At 31.8% G+C, this 20,897-nt stretch overlaps 1 protein-coding gene across 5 annotated transcripts in view; it reads right to left on the minus strand.

Annotated features, from left to right (window-relative positions):
- Positions 1 to 20,897, minus strand: part of LOC129915090 (obscurin) — a 52,274-nt gene that overhangs the window by 6,266 nt on the left and 25,111 nt on the right. For 4 of the 5 annotated variants that reach the window (XM_055994580.1, XM_055994560.1, XM_055994572.1 and 1 more), the window contains exons 5-27: positions 20,390 to 20,638; positions 20,146 to 20,302; positions 19,979 to 20,064; positions 19,782 to 19,917; positions 19,544 to 19,725; positions 18,915 to 19,475; positions 16,762 to 17,622; positions 16,592 to 16,697; positions 16,110 to 16,533; positions 13,478 to 13,592; positions 13,172 to 13,405; positions 12,747 to 13,115; positions 12,436 to 12,689; positions 12,157 to 12,368; positions 11,901 to 12,040; positions 11,648 to 11,840; positions 10,725 to 11,586; positions 9,008 to 9,138; positions 8,649 to 8,950; positions 840 to 1,027; positions 615 to 784; positions 408 to 548; positions 117 to 302 (exon numbers count right to left, since the gene is read on the minus strand). In XM_055994580.1, the coding sequence (XP_055850555.1) occupies positions 117 to 302; positions 408 to 548; positions 615 to 784; positions 840 to 1,027; positions 8,649 to 8,950; positions 9,008 to 9,138; positions 10,725 to 11,586; positions 11,648 to 11,840; positions 11,901 to 12,040; positions 12,157 to 12,368; positions 12,436 to 12,689; positions 12,747 to 13,115; positions 13,172 to 13,405; positions 13,478 to 13,592; positions 16,110 to 16,533; positions 16,592 to 16,697; positions 16,762 to 17,622; positions 18,915 to 19,475; positions 19,544 to 19,725; positions 19,782 to 19,917; positions 19,979 to 20,064; positions 20,146 to 20,302; positions 20,390 to 20,638 (6,259 nt within the window). The remainder of the gene's footprint in view (positions 1 to 116; positions 303 to 407; positions 549 to 614; positions 785 to 839; positions 1,028 to 8,648; positions 8,951 to 9,007; positions 9,139 to 10,724; positions 11,587 to 11,647; positions 11,841 to 11,900; positions 12,041 to 12,156; positions 12,369 to 12,435; positions 12,690 to 12,746; positions 13,116 to 13,171; positions 13,406 to 13,477; positions 13,593 to 16,109; positions 16,534 to 16,591; positions 16,698 to 16,761; positions 17,623 to 18,914; positions 19,476 to 19,543; positions 19,726 to 19,781; positions 19,918 to 19,978; positions 20,065 to 20,145; positions 20,303 to 20,389; positions 20,639 to 20,897) is intronic. The other variant, XM_055994566.1, reaches the window with a different exon arrangement.

Below are 20,897 nucleotides of genomic sequence, written 5' to 3' on the forward strand. Positions count from 1 at the left end.
TAAAGGGAAACTAGAGAAAATAGAATTACTTTAACGCGATTAAAAAACATACCTACATTCAGAACACATAAAATGCGCCGAAAGTTTGAAATTAGAGTCTTATTACACAAACGTACCTGTTTATAAACAATGTTGCTTGGCCGTTTCGGGTATAGCTGTAGTCGAATCTTCCACCAGACTCAATGAGAACATCATTAAAGTAATAAGACATCTTAGGCTTAGGGTATCCATATACGAACCACATCAAATTTGTGTCATGACCTTTAACACCATATGTAACATCTGCTTCTCTTCGGAGGAATCTAAAAATAAAATATTTAAATTAATTAATGAAACTACATATTGATTGTAAAAATAAATTTACAACAGTATTTTTTCATGAAGTCTTCAATTTTTTCTATACTTACTGTGGTGCATGTGCAAGTTTATCATGTGCAGGTCGTTCAATATCAAAATCTTTTGGAAAGTATGGTGAAATATCTGGCCTGAAATCAATTCCCGGTGGTAGATAAGGATAAATCTTCGGAGCTTCAGGAACAAGTTTTTTCCTACAAGTTAATTTTAATTTTTAGTGTGATTAAGCATAAAAGAAGTTAGAAAGTTTTCTGTCGTACCTATAAGTTTGCAAATATGGACTTGGATCACTAACACCAAATTGATTTTCTACTCGAACTCTTAGTCTATAATCTCTTTGTGGATCTAGATCTCTTATATCTAGAGCACAACCACGAATACCCGTTTTGATAGTACGCCAATCTCCTTCTGGCATATCCATGACTTCAACCTGTCAAAATGTTGCATAAGTCAAAGCTTCGAAGTTAATGACAAGTTTAACTTACTTGGTAAGTGACGGGATATCTTGGTGCAAGAGGCAACGATGGTCTCCATGCTAAGTTAAGACGCCTTTCAGTCATCTTAGCAATGTATGGTCGCTCGGATAGTGGAGCTGGAACTCCTGATCGCTTGAATTTGTCAAAACCAACATATTGATCAGCAATCGATGCATGTGGATGTGGATCCAAGGATGCTAAAATTAAAATAAATTAAAATCAAAGTTTATACAAAAATTATTTTAGACTTTCACTCCAAAGCAAGGGAAGGGCTTTAGTGGTGTGAAAGAAAACTTTATCAAGTGCTCTGCTTAATACAAAAAATTGACAACAACTCGTGAAACACTCAATACCTCAAAGAAAATACCAAAGAATTTGGATATGATTTTTTATATAATCATTTGAAATATGCAAAAATAGAATGAAAATAAATGAATTTATCTTAACTGAAATGTATACAAAACACGCAGTAACATAGGTAAAAAACACTTTAATTACACAAATTTTTGAATATTTTCACTTAAAATGTATGACAAATCTTTAAAAAACTAGATAACCCGCGTAGAAAAATGTATAGGTACAAATTTTTTGATTCAATAAATAGATCAAACTTTATAAGCAATTGAAGGTTGCTATTTTTGAGTTAAAAAAAACCTATTTGTGAATTCAAACGCTTCCCAAATTTGAATTTTCTAAAAATGTAATGTTTTAAATATTTGTACTAAATTTTAAGTGAAAATGCTTGAGCTGCGCAGTGTCGTGGAGCTAGATACTTTATTTTTTTTTTAAAGGCGCTTACTCAGATTCACTGTAAGGACGCTATTTTCTTATTATTCTTTAAAATTACACCCAATACCTGCCTAACAATATATCATATGTACTTCAGAACTTTTTTGCTACCACATTTCGTTTAATACAAAAAAAAAAAAATAAAAGCCTATTTTTTCAACACTTTTAGTGTCCTAACCCCTTAAAAAAGGTTTTGGCAAAAAAAAATTGATAAACCTATGTATTTATGTAGATTAAATGAAATTTTGATGATTTTTTTGTCTATGAACGTCGATAAAAAACCAATAAATGCCAAATATATATGGGGCTTTTCGATGATTTTGGACTTAAAATAGAAAATTTCAAAGGCCAAAATCTTTCTTAACAGAGCCAACTTTGAAAAACTAAGGACGCCATCGTGTTCAGCATACTCAAATTATTATTAGTAGATAGGAGCATCATCTGTCGGTTTTTTGAACTAGCACAGTGTTATTTTAGTACAGGTTAAATTAGTACATAAAATCAAGAAATAAAAAAACACTCATGAAACTTGGCAAAAAGTTTGCTTTTGGGAGAAGAACCAAGTACAAAAAAAGTCTATAAAAAAAAAATTGGGTTCAAGGGTGTTTTTTCGCGGACAAGAGGGAGGAGGTGAAGGTCAAAAATATACTGAAAAAGATTGTTTGTCGAATATCATCATATGACACATGTTTTCAAGGTATTTTTTGATGCTGAAAATAATGACATAAAAATAAAGTCAATACGATTGCTCTAAAAAAAAGTTATTGCCGATTAAATCAAGGGTGCTTGTTTTTTGACTCCAACAAGTAAAATATTACCCAAACCCATGTGAAAAACATTCTACACTGATAAAATTCGGAATGAAGGTTTTAGATAAAGCAGGGACAAAGGATTCATTAAGTTCTGAAAATTATTTTTGGTAAAAGGGTATTTTTTTGTGTGTGAGGAACGTATCATAACAGCAGACTTATATTTTATTAATTTTTAAAACTTGGTTTTAAATTTTTTGGTTGGTATGAGAATTAAGAATCTATAAAGTGTAAAAAATTATCTTGAGTGAAAGGGTATTTTTTTTTAAGAAATGGTGAAATTCGGAATTAGTACCACAAAAACTAGGAAAAAATTGTTACACGAATGAAATTTGGTAAAAATGTTTCATTTATAACAGAAACCAAGAACCCAAAAAGTCTATACAAATATTTTAGGTAAAAGAAAGTTTTTTTTTGGGAAATAGGGAAAATCCGCGATTAGTCCATTAAAATCAATGGTATAAAAGGTACCCTTACGAAATTCATTAAATATGTTCTCTTTCCCATAGGAATTACGAATAAAACAAATATATAAATTTTTTTCATGTGAAAGGGTGTTTTCTTTAGGTTCAGAGAAAATATGGATATATTTGAAGAAGTGTGTAAAACTAGAGTAATATAAGTTGAAATTTAGCAATTATGTTACTTTTAAGATAAAAAACAAGAATCTAAAGGATCTATACACATATCATGGTTAAAAGGGTGTTTTTTTGAGTGGAAACGAAAATGATGGGTCACCCTAATGAAATTTGGTAAAAACATTGAATTTGGGATAGAAAGCAAGAATAAAAAGTTTTCATAAAAAAAAATTTGGTAAAAGGGTGTTTTTTTCGAAGAGACAGTAAAATTTGTAATTGATACAAAAAGGCAACACCCTTTCACCAAAAATAATTTTAAGAACTTTATGAATCCTTTGTCCCTGCTTTATCTAAAACCTTCATCCAGAATTTTATCAGTGTAGCATGTTTTTTACATGGGTTTCGGTTATATTTTACTTGTTGAAGTCAAAAAAACAAGCACCCTTGTTTTTAATCGTCAATAACTTTTCTTAGAGCAATCGTATTGACTTTATTTTTATGTCATTAGATTCAGTATCAAAAAATACCTTGAAAACATGTGTCATATGATGATATTCGACAAACAATTTTTTTCAGTATATTTTTGGCCTTCACCTCTCCTCCCTCTTGTCCGCGAAAAAACACCCTTGAACCCAATTTTTTTTTTATAGACTTTTTTTGTACTTGGTTCTTCTCCCAAAAGCAAACTTTTTGCCAAGTTTCATGAGTGTAACAATTTTTTTTAATGCCTATTTTACCTGTACTATTTTAGCTATACTTAATGCTTGAACCAAATCTTTAATTCGGATTTTGAATCCCACTTCCAAAAATAAATACAAAGTGCAAATACTCACAATGTATACCTACAGATTAACACTTTATTATTACTATAATTATTGTTGCATTTCTTATGGAAACTTCTAAAACGAAAGCAAATTTCTTAAACTTTGAAGCTAAAATTCCTCAAGTTCTAATAGACCGAGAGCCGGCAGCATATTTTGGCAGTTTTGATACAACCGAAATTCGAGTGTGCACATGCACATATTTAGATATGCACCACAGTATGTCAACGGAAAAAGTCTGGCAGTGATCTTTTTCAGCCTTCCCTCTGCCAGACGCATCCAAAGTGCAGTAAAAAATCAACTTTTGGCGTTTTGCTAGGTATTAACCGAATAAATGATACACCAAAAAATCATAAAAAATCCCCTGATTTCAAAAATGTGGATACCAGAAGTTTTTTTCAGCTTTCACCCCGCCATACCGCTTTGAAGCATTTTGAAATGCATTTTTCTAATAAAAAACCTAATAGCTTATTTTCTGTTAGGTATAACCGTATGATGGTAACAAATTAAAATTCTATGTCTATTCCTGGTTTAGAAAATATAAGTTTAAGCCAGCTATTTTTCAGTCTTCCCTCTGCCAGACGCTCTTAAAGGTTTCCCAAACAGGTTTTTCCATAAATAAAACACCTAGTTTCTGTTTTTTTCTTATAAAATTGAAATAATATTTTTTTGTTTAGAGTAACCATATGATGGCCAAATATTAACTTTCTCTGCTTTTTCCTGATTTAGAAAATGTAAGTTTAAGCCAGTTTTTTTCAGCCTTCCCTCTGCCAGACGCCCTAAAAGGTATCTCAATAGTACGGGAAAGTTAAATTTTTTTATATGGGGGTCTGGGAAAAAATCCGAAATGGAAGACTGAAAAATAGCTGGCTTAAACTTACATTTTCTAAATCAGGAAAAAGCAGAGAAAGTTAATATTTGGCCAGGAATAGACATAGAATTTTAATTTGTTACCATCATACGGTTATACCTAACAGAAAATAAGCTATTAGGTTTTTTATTAGAAAAATGCATTTCAAAATGCTTCAAAGCGGTCTGGCGGGGCGAAAGCTGAAAAAAAACTTCTGGTATCCACATTTTTGAAATCAGGGGATTTTTTATGATTTTTTGGTGTATCATTTATTCGGTTAATACCTAGCAAAACGCCAAAAGTTGATTTTTGAAGTTATACTTCTTATGGGAGGGTGGGTATGAAAATTTACTTTTTGACAAGAATGTCAAAGGGATTATGACGCGATCACCCTGGGTAGCAGGGCTGTCGTTTCACCTTTAGAGTAGGCAGTACTTTAGTATTTAAAAATGCAGTACGGCAAACATAAAACATACAACACGTTGCAAGTTACATGTTTCATGTGGCAAGTTGCATGTGGCAAGTTGTATGTGGCAAGTTGCATGTGGCAAGTTGCATGTGGCAAGTTGTATGTGGCAAGTTGCGTGTGGCAAGTTGCATGTGGCAAGCTGCATGTGGCAAGTTGCGTGTGGCAAGTTGCATGTCTCAAGTTGCGTGTGGCAAGTTGCATGTGGGAAGTTACATGTGGCAGGTTGCATGTGACAAGTTGCATGTGGTAATTTCCATGTGGCAAGTTGCCAGGGTTGCAAAAAGCTCACATTTCAGCTCAGCTCAAATTTGAGCTTGCTCACTTTTGAGCTAGGTACAATAGCTCAGCTCATTTGAGCTGAGCTGAAAGTGAGCTGAGCTGAAAGTGAGCGCCCCCAACTTCCAACGCCTATATCTCGGAATTTTAAAGAAAATGAAAAAAAAAATTTGATGCCAAAAGGTAGCGGGGACTCTAACCTACATTTGGGTACAAATCTTATCCCTGTAGGTCCACGCGTTCTCAAACCGGGAGAACTTAAAAGTAAAAAAAAAATAGGCACGATTCTGAAAAAATAGGCATAATGTGGCGGTTTAACATGGAAGATGATTTTTTAAAAATCTGACAATGTACAAAGCGTAGGCCCATGACACAAGCTATCATTTGGCATCACTCCCAAAAATTGCTCTCAAGCGGTTTAGCTTCTAGGAGCGTTCAAAGATTCGGGGATTTTTCGAAAAAAAAAAATTACCCCAACTTTCAAACGCGATTTTCTCGGAATTTTGAAAAAAGTCGAAAAACCGGATTGTACCGGATTTTTTTTTTATGATAAAAAAAGAAATATTTTACTAAAAAAATAGAAATATATTTACTATTAAAAAAACCAAGAAAAAAGATCACGAAAAATTATCTGTTTTATTTATAAAAATATCCATGTGTTAAAATAATTCCATTAATAACTAGAACCAAACATCTTAAGCTATGGTGTTTTATAAAAGTTTAAAATATCTACATATTTCATTATAATTTCCAAATAAAAATCAATGTATCCTCTCACCCATCACAGATCAGCCCAGCTCACTTTACCTTAGCTCACCCAAAGCTCAGCTCAGCTCACCGACAGCTCAGCTCACCCATTAGCTCAGCTCACTTTCAGCTCATCTCAAATGAGCTGAGCTATGATACATAGCTCAAAAGTAAGCTAGCTCAAAATTTGAGCTGAGCTGTGAGCTGAGCTCAGCTAACTTTTGAGCTTTGTAGCAACCCTGCAAGTTCCATATTGCTACTACTAGTGCTGAAGCACACACAATTCTCATAAAATTACCATATCGCACATTTTATGCGCAATTCATTTACTTTAGTTAACCATATACCGTACGTTCTGAACCGCACAACATGAGTAAATTTCACAGAATAAATTGAAAACTACATGGACGCAAGGAGGATGAAAGAATTAATTTATTGTTCACTTGATAAAAATGTAAAAAAACTAAGTGTGGATTAATTACTTAATAATAGAAATTAAAAATATCAAATGAAATTCATTTACATATACTGAATGAGAAGTATAACTTCAGTCGCGTGTACATGTGTACACACACTCTTTTTTTGACTGCACTTGGATGCGTCTGGCAGAGGGAAGGCTGAAAAATAAAAATATTTTCTAGACCTAGAATAGACATAGAATATGAATTTGTTACCATCATACGGTTATACCTAACAGAAAAGAAGTAATTAGGGTTTTTATTAGAAAAATGCACTTCAAAATGCTTTAAAGCGGTCTGGCGGGGCGAAAGCTGAAAAGAAACTTGTGGTACCCACAGTTTCGAAATCAGGGGATTTTTTATGATTTTTTTGTGTATCATTTATTCGGTTATACCAAAACGCCAAAAGTTGATTTTTTACTGCACTTTAGATGCGTCTGGCAAGGGCCGATGACATACTGTGGTGCATATCTAAATATGTGCACACTCGAATTTCGGTTGTATCAAAACTGCCAAAATATGCTGCCGGCTCTTAGACTATAACCGCGCATACAACCAAAACTTAAAAACAAAACAAAAAATACATAAACTAGGAAAATTGCTGACATAGAAATATGCATTCTTTTTTAGTCCCTGATGTTACTAAAGCTGTATATTATTTCTAAAACAATAATCTTAACATTAAATTCGGAATTATTACAAATTGTGAGTTATCCTGATATGCTATAAGGCTGGTAGTTTTGACTAAAAAAAATAGAATTTTTTTATGTTTGTAATGCCAAGTATTTGAATAAAATATGTAAGGATATTGTAATGAAATCATATTTTTGGTTATTTTCTTGATGGTGTACGTTCTTCTCTTGTGCATATAAATCTCGAGCTAAATAGCTAAGAGAATCCAAAAACATTTTAAATAAAAAAAAGCTCAACAAAATTTATTTCATGATTTTTTGGCAAATTTTGAAAATGAAAGTGCCTCTCTCTGTTTTGTTAAAAAGTGGAATTAAAATAACGAAACTGTGCTGCAATCTGATGATCGATTTGATTTGGTGTGTAATGTACTCACATTTTTTGGAAATCAGACTAAAACAAAATTGATGATGTGCACGTTGCCTAACAGTTTTTACAAAATATAAAACATGTTGAAAATTACTATTTATAATAACAATTAGAAAAAAATTGAAGAGCATGAAAATAACTTTTGAATTAACTAGGTATTAAATTCCACAGAACAAAATATCACTCATTGTTTTTAAGGCTTTCAATATTGTAAATGTTAACAAATTGATATTGATCTTAGATAGAAAATTAATCTATATCTCTAAAACCGTTGAACCAGATAAGTTGTTATACCTAATTCTTTTTTGTGCACACTGAAATATTTTTGAGGCTATGTCGTTTTATTTTTTTCTTTCTAAGCCAGACTTAACGAAGTTTTGTAGCATTTAAAATAAGTTTCCTTTGCAAAAAGAAGTTAATTATATGTATATTGATATTGCATACTTTGGAATTAGAGATTTTTTTATTGGAAATATTGTCATAATTCCCATGTAAAGGATTTACTTTTTACCAACTTTGAGATGTAAATAGATAAATAACTTCAAAAAGAACTTAATTTTCAATAATCTTTTAGACTAAAATCATGTCAATATAGAAAATTATTTTTGTTTATTATAGGAATATGAGTAAGCTATATGGAGAGCTCAAGCTATTCTGCACCAAGTCACGAAAATTATTGAATTAAGAGAAATAAAATCTAAAAAATTGATGATTTTCCTTTAATTACTATATCTTAGAAACAAAACAATTTTTGGAATAGTTCTTTGTTAACCCTTGTAAAGCTTAGCCTTGCGCAGAGTTTAGTACTAGATTTTTAAAAAATTGCCTTTTAAGCGCTCAATACATATATAATATTTAACTAGTATTTGAAAAAATTGCCCCTAAGTGAATTGTTAAAGGTTAAACATAAAAAATGTGTCTAAAAAAAAGAGTAGAAAAAGATAACAAAATAAATAACCTACCATCATAGAAAAGTTCTCCATTGCACGTGTCGTCTCCGAGAGGATTAAACACTCGGCATGAATAACGTCCAACATCTGTGTCATCGACATCCTTAATATTAAGGCGTATTATTCCATTCGGTTCATAATCCATCGATATTTTATCGGTTGGGAAAAGTTTCTGTCCATTTTTGAACCATTCGGCTTCTGGTTCTGGGAATCCTGTGGCACAAGCTGTAAATTTAGCTGACATTCCATGTGAAACTTCGGTGTCTCCAATCTTTTTCAAAAATGATGGTGCTTCTGATCGGGAATGTTTGGTCCTTAAAAATGAAAAATTTTAAAATAATAGCTTTTTGGTAGAAGCAAACTATTCTTACATTTCAGGAACAACATCCAAATGGCAGGTGGTAATGTCTTCTCCCTCTCGATTTCTTGCAATACATTTGAAGGCACCAGCGTCATCATGTGTAAGATTTTTAACATGTAGTATGTGATGATCTCCATCATTCTAAATAAAAATATATCTCACTATTATTATTTGAAACTACATATTTCTTTTTTAGCGATTAGGGTTTTTATTCAATACACACAATAGCGAATAGATTAAAATCTTACATCATGGTAGAGTCAGTCAATAAATTATAAATTTAATATAAAATAAATATATACATACAAACATTTTGTTTTTAATTTTCATATTCATATTTTCATTCATATAACCCTTAGTTTACTGAAGATTGTTTCGTATGCAAACTATTAAGGCTTTGTTTTTCGAAACTACTCCACGTTGTTTGAATAACTCTTCTTCTTGGAAAGTGTTATATAGAGGAAACTGTTTTACAAAAACTCTTTGAAAAAATTGAAACTCGTTCAGCCAGCGGAAAAGTCGAAAATTAAAAATCTAAATCTGTTTATAAATGTTGACCAGCCTTATTGAAAACTTTGCTTGACCAATTAAAACCCAAAGAGTTGCCAACAAATCGTCGATGCAAATCATAATTGTTCTAAGTCCTTCAGAAATCCTATGGAGTTAAAAGAATTTTGCTTTCCACCGGCGAAATGTTAACTAGAGACAAAACTATTACCATTGGAATATTATGTTTAAAAAAAAAAAAATCACTCATACGCCACAGTGGCCCTAATAAATAAAGTTTAAACGCTGACTAAATAATGTAAAAAACTAGTTGGAATTTTTTATTTATTTATTACTGACTACCAAAATTACATAATATATGTGTTCATAAAAAGCTTAAAGATGGGATGTTATAATCTCTGAGCTCTTATGTTTTTTTATATCATCAGCAATAAATTAACATAAACTGTGTAGTTTGTACCCACTGAAGGAAGTGCAAGAGAATCATAAAACAAATTAGCGGTTGCATGATCATGATGTGAAAAAACAAATACAAATGGCTGCTATACAACTTGTTGGTTAAATTTTTTCTCTTACAGAAAATAAAAACACTTTTAACTTCTGCTTCTGAATCGAAAAGAAAATTCCTATCAGAAAAAACCAGGCTATCGAACCGCATTCAGGAAAATTAACAGATTGATCTGAAATAGGTCTTCTATGCGAACAACTATCACAACTATCAACGGCGATGATAACAAGCGGGTACATGAAGACCTTTTCAAATCAAATCCAGGATTTCTAGATGAAGTAGGTATGATAAATGCTTCTAGAAACTTCTCCTATTATAATTTTTAGAGCTATAAGTCAGTGCAATTTCTGTCTTTCTTGGTTCTACGATTTTCGGTGTCAATAAAATCGAGCGTATACCTACATTAGCTGCGTTCCTTTGGAAAAATTTATCTACTGCTTAGTACTTAATGCTGCTTTGAACTACTTTTTCAATAGAGCAAAAAGTATAGTTCAAAGTAGCTTTAAGTACTATGAGCAGCAGTTTTGCTTAGTAGTATTTTTGTTATTATCGAGTTGAATTTTAGGTCAAGTAATTATGTATGCAGTTTCTTATGCTCAGTGATTTAAAAAAGATTTGTCATATTGACAAAAATGTAACCCACTTAATTCAACTTAATACTTAATTTAACAAAATCAAAGTTGGTTAAAAAAAACTGTACACAAATCATTACCTTAACGTCATATTTATTGCTATCTTGCAATGGTTTATCCTGGTAATACCAAAACAACTCTGGATATGGAACACCGGAAACAGTAACTGCTAGTTTAGCATCCTTACCAACAGCTTGTTGAAGATTAATAAGTTTCTGTGTAAATGTTGGTTTTTTATATATTTTCCTGACATTGGCAATACACTCTGAAACATCCTCGCCTAAAGGATTTGCCAACAAACAACTGTAGACTCCAGAATCTGATGGCAAAGCTGGATTTATAGACAAAGCTACAGACTTTCCATCACAAGTCATTAGAGTTCGCTCATTTGGAGACAGAGGAATGTTGTCTTTGGACCAAATAGTCTCTGGCACTGGATTTCCAATAAATGGAGCCGATATAGACAATTCTTGTCCTTCATCAGCGTTAACATCACGAAGAGATGAAGCAAATTGTGGTGGATGCTCGAAAGTCGATTCATCTGCTTTTGGTACAATACAAAGTTTTCCTTTGGATGATATTTTACCCTTATCGTTAACAGCTGCAACTTCAAATAATCCTGAGTCGTTTGGTGTAGCTTTTTCGATAATTAAACTGATGCTCTTGTCTGGATTTTCAACAATTGCAAAGCGTTTATCCTTTGCTCCGATCTCTTCACCATTGTGATACCATTTAAGAGCTGGTGGTGGGAAACCAACTACCTTAACATTCATCTTGACGGGGTAACCTTCAACACTTTGAATGTCTTGTAAGTCAGCTACAAACGATGGTTTGGCTGATTGTGGTACAACTTCAACGTTAACCTTCTTTTCGATTTCTCCTTCGCTATTGGCTATAACTATCTTATAACATCCAGCGTCTTGAGGTTTAATTGGATCGATGCTGTTAAAAAAAATTATTATTTTAAAATATGTATGGAAACATAATTTATATAGAAACACACCATAAACCAATTATACCATTAGGCTTATTGACGAAATTAAGCGATTGTGTTGGGTGAAGAGGTGTTCCATCTTTGAACCACAACACTTGTGGTGATGGAAATCCAAGAACTTTGGCTTCAAGTGTTGCTGGAGATCCCTCCACAGCCTTGACGTCATCAAAAGGCTCAACAAATATTGGTGCCATGGGTTCGGCTAGACATAAAAAAATTAATTAAATAAAAAATAACTCAGAAAAAGTTTAAATTGACAAACGTTTAATAGCAACAGCACACAATGTTGAAAGGTCTCCATTTGGATTGCTAATAACTAATTTGTATGAACCAGAATCGCTAGGTTTAGCTTTTTCAATCTCCAATCGAATACGACCGTCAGGAGTGGTTTCAATTTTTATACTGTAAAAGTTGATTTTTTTAGAAAAAAAAGTTTTTAAAAACTTAAATAGCTTGGAAGAAGTGATAGTTTAAACGTTTTTTTAATTAAAGTTTGTATTCTTTTAGAAAATGCTTACCCTTGGTCTGGGAATATTTCGACTCCATCCTTATACCATTTTACCTCTGGTGCAGGACTTCCTGATATAACGGTTTCTAAAGCAAGTAATTGTCCTTGTGACACTTCAACAGATTTGCTCAAAGGTGTTGTGAAAGAAGGTTTAGTTTGAACCAATTGCAACTCAAATTTAAATTCAGTTGTTCCAACGTCATTCTTTGCAACAGCAGAATACTAAAAATTAAACAATATCATTGGAAACCGCATTCTTAAAAAATCCTAAGGCTTTCAAACTTATTACCATTCCTTCGTTTGTTGGCCTAAAGTCTTCAATAGATAGTGAACTGTAAATTTGATCTTCATCGATTTCCTTGAACTCTGCAACGTATGTGTTGCGTTTCTTGTCGTTCTTTGCCTTGTAATCAATTGGTTTTCCATCCTTGAACCATTCTAATGTTGGTTGAGGTATTCCATGAACCTGGACCTCAGTCTTCATTGGATGATGATCGCATATTTTTTGGTCCTCAGGAGCAATTACAAATGCAGGTTTCTCAACTTTAAATTAATTAATTAGTATTAATACTGAAGGATATTGAGAGTTTATGAATTTACCATGAATGTTCAATTTGAAATCTTGTTTCGTTGTACCACAATTATTGGTAGCAGTTATTGTATATTCGCCTGCATCTGATGGAGCAACAGAATGTATGACCAATCTGTATTTTTCAGCTTCAACATCAGCAATAACCTCGAAGTTTTCGTTATTGCATAAGTTTTCATTATGCCTTGACCAAGTAACCTTTGGTTTGGGATTAGCATAAACAAGAACATCATAAACAACAGCTTCGGATGGAATGCAAAACTGGTCCTTCAAACCAACAATTTCTGGTTTGGATAGAATATCTAGCCAGCAACTTGACGCAAGTGAACCGTATTTATTTTCAATACGAATTTCATATCGTCCAGTATCGAAATGTTGAGCTTAAAAAAACAAAATCATCAAAAAACTCTCTTGCATTTTATCACCCGGTTCATACTTTCTGCAAATGTCAGCTGGTAAGTAAATTCTTTAAGACCATGTTCCAAGTCTTTTTTAATAACATTAATTTGAATGTTTGCATCTGGTTGGACAACATTTCCATCCTTCAACCATGTTACCTTTGGTTCAGGGTCGGCAGTAACAACAACTGACAATGTGTGTTTGTTACCCTTTTGTTCTGATATATCATGCAATCCTCTTTCCAATATTGGTTTCCTATATTCCGCAACACCTTTAGTGGAAAGAAATAATTCAAATTATTTTTTTCGAATATCAAATGAATAATCAGTAGAAAGTAACCCACCTTGTAGCGAAAGTACACATTTTTGAGATTGCTCTCCAACTTTGTTTTTAATTACAGCTTTGTATTCGCCTTCATCTCCGAGTTTCAGTTCCTTGATTTCCAACTTATATTTTTCCTTAAAATTAAAGATTTGAAAATGGTGAAATTAAAATCAAACTTGAGGAGTAGACAAACAAAAGAACTCTAAACTTCAAGCTTAAGATTTTTGTTTATTTACATAAACTCTTAGGTCCAATTTATTCACTCTCCATTATTTTTAAAGGCTCCATTAAAAATTATAAAACTGTCAAATCGCATACAAATTTTAAAATTTCCCTTTTTTAATGGTAAAAAAAACTTGTTGGAGCCGTTGAGAGTGAGAAGGTGTTAGTGACAAATTTTATAGCTTTGAGAAATTGTTGTTAAAACTTTTTGTTTTATAACTTTTTGTAGATATGAAAATGAAAGAGATCTAGAAAAAAATGTAATGCTTACTTTTAAACTAATGAAACTAGGGGAAAAACAAAAGGACAAAAATTTAAGATGTTGTTTGACACTTTTATCTACCGAAAAAAAAACTTTTCAAAAAATGCCCCATTCTCAACGCTTTGTCCTCTAAAAATGCAAATGCAAAAATTTGGAAATTGTTTTTCGAACGTCTCATTTCGTACAAAACGGCGAAAAACTTTCAAGTCACCAAGGTCAGTTTAATAAGATGGATAGGTAACCAAGAAGATGAAATAATTCATTTGTACAAGGAGGTATCGAGAAATAAAGTATAATCAAAAGGTAGTGGAGTGTGCTCTAAATAAATGATCTTGTAAAATCTTCAATTCTTGCGATTTTGATCGGGAAAAGGTAATTTAAAACAAAAGTAAAAAAGTCGGTATGCGATTTTGAAGAAATAATTAATTTACATATAAAAACGGAATTTCAAAATTTTTCACCAACCCGTTTTCAAAAAATTGATTTTTCAAAAAAAAAATTTGAAATCTTTTTTAAAAATCTAAAAATGTGGTTTTTGAAAATTTTCTAAAATTTTAATATTACATTTACCTAAATGCTTTTATATAAAAATTTTTGTTTAAATCAGGTTAATCTTGTACGACATATTCAGAAACCAATAAAACCGTCCTATAGCAGGTACCGTTAATAATGGTACAAAAAATATTTTTTTTTATTTGTAAAGTGGCTCTTATGTATAATACAAATACTACACACAAAAATTATAATCAAAATCGTTAGAGCCGTTTTTGAAAAAGACTAACTTTTCTATTTCCGTTGGCAGGTACCGTTAGTTTTGGTCATAAAAAAAAAATTCAATTTCCCCTCTAGGGAATCACCCAAACTGCTAAGGCTAACTACCAAGTTTGAACAAAATTAGGTCTGTTCCAGACTTTTTGTGCACTAAATTAGGCAGTTTGTCAAATTAATGAGAGTTGGGAGGGAATTCTCTCAGTAGGAAATAAAACTACAAAAGACTGCCAAAAAGTCTGGAACAAGTTGAACACCATTATACAACACAATTTCATATATTATGATTAATTCGATAAACATTACCACTTTTTTAATACTACCAATATGTAAACGCGATTCAGTTTAAAAATCACTACAATTTGATTTGTTTTCATCTTTATTTATTTGTTTGACATACGTCAACTTTTCATTTGACAGAACTCATATTTCTGCCGGAAGAAATTCTTTGGGCTAAATTTGTCAGGATGGGGAAATTTTTTACTCTCTCGTGAGCGCTCTCTTCTACACAATTTTTGAAGTTGGGAACAGACTCTGACTAAAAATAACCAATTATTACTAAATTCGGCAGTTGCAAACTGAGTGTGGAACGGACCTATTACTTCACTCGTTTAGACTGCAGATAGAGACAGACTCACAGACAGACAGAATTGCCGGACCCACTTTTTTGGCATTCTCCATCATGGTAATGTCATGTAAAATTTATTATCTCGAGTTCATTTTAAAGAGAATTGCTTTCAGAATCAAAAATTGTTCTTCATGTTGCTTTGTTTAGTTAGCCTGTTCTAGACTGTCCGTAATAAAAACGTATGTACAATTTGTTGGTGCTTAATGAGGCAATTTTTGTTCCGAACAACATTCGTTGGTCTTCGTTGGAGTTGAGCTTATCTGGAACAGTTACAAACAAGATTTCTGTACTTTCGTTGTGTTACGCCTGAGAATTTGGATATATCTACAAACTTATTTCATCAGTTTTTGCAATTTAAGATAATTTTTGAAAAAAAAAACAAAGAAATTTTGTGTATTAAATTTGTTCAAAAACGTAGCGAATGTTTTATTAAAATTTGGAAAAAAAAAATAGATCGATTTTTTTTTTTAAATTTGGTTTTTAAAATTAATTTTTTCACAAAATATTTCATAAAACAGTTTTATTTGAAAACAAGATAGAAGACAAGGTTTTTGACTTTACAAAAAAGTGAAACACGTTATTTTAGGTGTAACCGTTGATTTTCAATAATTTTTCTTTCCAAATTATGTAAGTTAATTTTTTAGATAAAAAAAATCCCACTGGAAATCGTAATTTTTATCAAAAAAAAAAATAATAAAAACGAGCTTTTGTTCACTAGCACCTTACTTTTCACAACAATCTTCTAAAATTATATTTGTAATATCAACATACCCCTTCATTTGAAATAATAATTCTATCATTCGCCTTCATTGGTTTTCCATTGTGTAACCACTCCACTTCTGGTTTAGGAATACCACGAGCAATAACTTCATACTTAAGTGGAACGGATTCATATGAGTTCGAGTCAAACAAATCACCATGCAAAAGTTCAGGCTTAGCTAAAATGATAAAAATAGAAACATTGAAAATTGTATTCAATTCATACAAAACTCCACAAAGGACAGGAAACTTACTTAAAACAGCTACTTCTGCCTTCGATGTACTGTAACCTTCCTTATTCATTGCCCTAACTTGATAAATACCAGCATCAGATACCTTACACAAATTTAATGTCATGTAATACGATTCAATTCTTTTAGAATCTCGGCTAATTTTGATTCGTGCGTCCGCAGATACTTCTTGACCATCCTTATACCTTGAAATGCCATAAATCGTTTAATTTATATTATACTTTGAATTTTCTGTCACCTTACCAAGTCACTTCAGCTTCTGGCAAACTGTATATCTCTGCCTCTAATTTTAAGGTTTCTCCCTCAAGAATTTCACAGTCTTTTGTGAATTTCTTTATTTTTGGCACACCTGAATAAAAAAGATTAGACTTCTTTAATAAAGCTCAAGAAATATTTAAAAAAAAAATATTTACAGTGAACTTCAACTTGGCATTCGTTTTCCAAGTCTCCATAAGCGTTTTGAAGTTTGCATGTATAACAGGCTTGCAATGCAACAGTAGCTTCTTTTATTATCAACTTGAAATCATCACCCTCTTCGACACGTCTGAATTCCTTGCGTTTTTCATCAATTTCAATTCCATCAATAAACCACCTAATTCCTGGTCTAGGATAACAATCAACATTTATATTAAGCTCCACATTCGTATCCCCTTCTTTGACAATAATGTTTTGAAGTTTTTTTCTAAACACTGGAGGACACTTAATTCGCAAGTTTGTTTCATCCTTCACAGATCCATGTTCATTTTTGGCTTCCATGGAATATTTTTCAGCATCGATTCTTGTAGCATCATGAATCTTTAAAGTATAACAGTTTGTATCCACAGACATTGTGTATCTTTTGTCTTTAGTGGATAGTTCAGTCTTATCTTGATACCATTTAACTGTAGGTGCGGGATAAGCATCTATTCTAACTGACATTATAACATCTTCATGCTCTCCATAAACGTATTCTGTTTCGAGATGTTTAACTATTACCGGTCCACTACGTACCTCACATTCCCAGAATTCGGATGTTTGATTTAATTCATTGGTGGCTGTTATTGAGAATGAGCCAGAATTTGTAAGACTTATCTTAGAGATTGTTATTTTTATTTTCTCTTTGCTTTTGCCAATGCTCGTAGAAGTTATTTTTACATAACTTTCACTTGTTATATCCTTTCCATTGTTGTAGATTTTCACATCTGGTTTAGGACATCCTTCGACTTCAACTTCCATTTCGACTGTATCACCAGCAAAGCAGGTGATGTTGGACGGTTTTTTGATTTTAGGGGGAGCTGGTAAGAAAACAAATATTTTTTAGTCAGATGTAAACAATTCTACATTTATACATATGTAAGTCCGCAAAATCATTTCTTAGAATGAAATATTATTGGAATAACTAAAGCTCAAAAAATGCCAATATTAGGCCACCCGACCGAATAGCTCTGAATTTGATGATCTTTTTTTTTCAAACGTCGGTAATTAAAAATACTTTAAAGTCTATAAATTAAAAATTGCCGCTGTTGCCGTTTTGATTTTTAAATTAAAATTTTTTTTTTTTCAAAATTGTCTAGGCAATTAAAAGAAAACAACTATATGGAAGTGAAGGACAATCTTCCATCATTTAGGCGATAAATTCTTTAAATTCTCTCACAAATTGACTTCAAACACAAAAAAAAAATATTTGAGCACAACGGCAACACCGACAATGTTTAAATATACATTTTTAAAAAGCTAGAAACTTATGGCGTTTTCGATTGGCAGTCCGGAAGCGTCCGGAATCATTCTGAAAAAATTTTATTCATACAAAACTGTCAGTTTTGTGCGAATAAAACGCTTTCAGAATGATTCCGGACTGCCAATCGAAATTACTATTATTCATATTTGTAAAATAAAAATTAAGTAAATTGAAGAAAGGGTTTTTGAAAAAATGGTAATTAAACTTTTGAAAAAAATTTTAATATGCCCTTTTTAAAACCTTTTCGTAATATAAAATGCATTTATTTTTCAAGTTTTTTGGCCAAATTTATTATGATTTGAAATTATAAAAGGAAATGTCAATATGTATTACAGTTTATGAAAAAAAATTAAAAGTATTTCATTTTCGAAGAACTTTTTTTAAAGAAGTTTTGAAAATTAAATTCAACATTTAAATATAAAGCTTTTTTTTTTTCTTCATTCAATAGCCAATAAGGGCAAAAGCAAAAGTTTAAAGTTCAATGCGAAAATTCAGTTTTTATCAAAAAAAAAATTTTTAAATAAATTCATATTTTACTACGAAAAAGTTTGAAAGCAAGTCACTTAAAAATTTTTAGTAACGTTTTTTTTCCAAAATTCTGAGTTGAAGACCATTCTTTTAAAAACTCTTGATTAAATTTAGTGGATTTAAATTTTACAGATAGAAATGAGATTCTTTTTAAAAACGTGTATGCAAATATTGTAGGTATGTCTTTTCATTGTGATTCTCTATTTTTTATTTTTTATTGAATTTCGAAACGCTTAACACTGCTTAAGTCTAGAAATTATACTCTTCTCGTACGTAACAAAAATGTACCCAATACCAAAATGTTAAAAAAAAATTCCATACCTTGCACAACCAAATTAATTTGACTCGAAGCTTCTCCAAGTTCGTTTTTGGCACTGATGATATATTCACCAGCATCTTCAGTATTTGCATTTTTAATAAGCAATGACATACTTTCTTCATCTTCAAATAATATCCGGTGACGAGTATCAGCTGCAATTATTTCACCATCATGTGTCATTTGAACAGCTGGTTTTGGGAAACCTTTGCATTGCAATTCTAAAATTGCTGTTCCTCCAACAGCAACATTTGCTTCTCTATGTTCAATTATAAGAGTTGGTTGTTCTGGTTCACGGTTAAGAGTTTGAATTGCTCCTTGAACGGATAATTCAGCACTGCATGATATATTTCCAGTGCTAGTTTGTGCAACACAAGTATAAATTCCAGCATCTTCTGGTTTAACATGTTGAAAAACTAGTGCTAATGAATCTTCATCTTCACCGAAGAGAACCTTAAAACGTTCTTCCGGATCGAAATCGACTCCATTTCTTTTCCAAGTAAATGCTGCTTTCTCACCCGCAGGAAGAATTTGTCCACTTAGTGAACCAAATACATTTTTATCCTCTGGAAAGTGTAATACAAAACAGCTTTAAAAAAAAACTAAAATATTAGATTTTTCTATATTATCGAACCTATTGTTGTAACATTAGCTTGGCAAGATGTTTTTCCAAATTTATTTTCAGCCTCACATGAGTACACTCCTGCATCAGATGAAAGCACCTCAGTTATGACAAGTTCATAAAATCCAAGGTAATCTTTATCACGAATAATTTGTACCCTTTCTGTTTCAGTTATTTCTACTCCATCCTTGAAGCTAATTGAAGACATAAAATATAAATTATGATTAGAATTGTTGACAAAAAAACTTACAAATGAACTTTAGGTTTAGGGTCACCAAGAACTTTAACCAGAAATCTGAAGAAAGAAAACTCCAGCATTTCGGTGTCCTTCAAACTAACTAAGAATACAGGTTCTTGATCCATTTCCTTGACTCCTGCTGCTTTATCTATTAAAATAATATAAGAAAATTATTTACTTGACAGAGACATTTTGTTGAAGTTAATTACCTTCACCAATAATAAGTTGACTTGAGCTTGATGTACTTTGAATGCCTGATACAGCCTTTGCGGTATATGTTCCGGAATCACTTTCACTAAACAAAAAAAGCAATTATTGATAGAATTACGGTTCTAGAGTTACTCCATAAAATTCTTTTCACTTTGTAAAAGCTTACCAACAGTGTTTTATGGTTAATCGATGATAGTTCAATTCGTTTTCTGTGATGCTAACACGATCTGCTAACGCATCATTTAATGGCTTATTATCCTTTAGCCAAGTTACAAGACCTGGTTTCTCAACATACTGAATTTCAAACACAGCATTTTCTCCAGCTTTAAAGAAAAAAAAAGTTGAATTTCTTTCTCAACAATGATGAGTTTCATCTAAATTTTTAATTTAAAAAATTCATAAAAGCTTACATTTGACATGAACACTTTTAAGATTTTTCGTGATTACAGGTTTTGCAAGCGATCTTGATGCATGTTCATCATGGATTTCGCTTCTCGCCCTTGAAGTTGCTCTAGAATATCGATCTTCGTGCCCAGATTGAAGACGATTATCTTTGGATGAAAATATGGAGGCACGGTCCTCCGTGCGGCTTGTAGCAAACCTTGATGTTTGGGTTACCGACCCGGCGTAGCTGCTCTGCGAAGCTTCTCTGATATTTCCTGTGAATTTTCATCAAAATTCATATTAACATTTTTATTTTTCATAAATAAAACTATTTTATTTAAAAATGACAAAAATGTATATATCAAAATTCAAACTACATAGGTATAATTCAAACCAAAGTATATTTTCTATAATGTGCAACATTGAACAATGTTTAAGGACATAAGCAAATCTAAGGCCTGTGATATGGAAAATTATAAAATAAAAAATAGTGAAACCAAAATATATATAATAATAAGCAAGCGTTTTTCAACA

This window comes from Episyrphus balteatus, chromosome 1 (genome assembly GCF_945859705.1).
Source record: "Episyrphus balteatus chromosome 1, idEpiBalt1.1, whole genome shotgun sequence".
Classification (NCBI taxonomy): Eukaryota; Metazoa; Arthropoda; class Insecta; order Diptera; family Syrphidae; genus Episyrphus; species Episyrphus balteatus.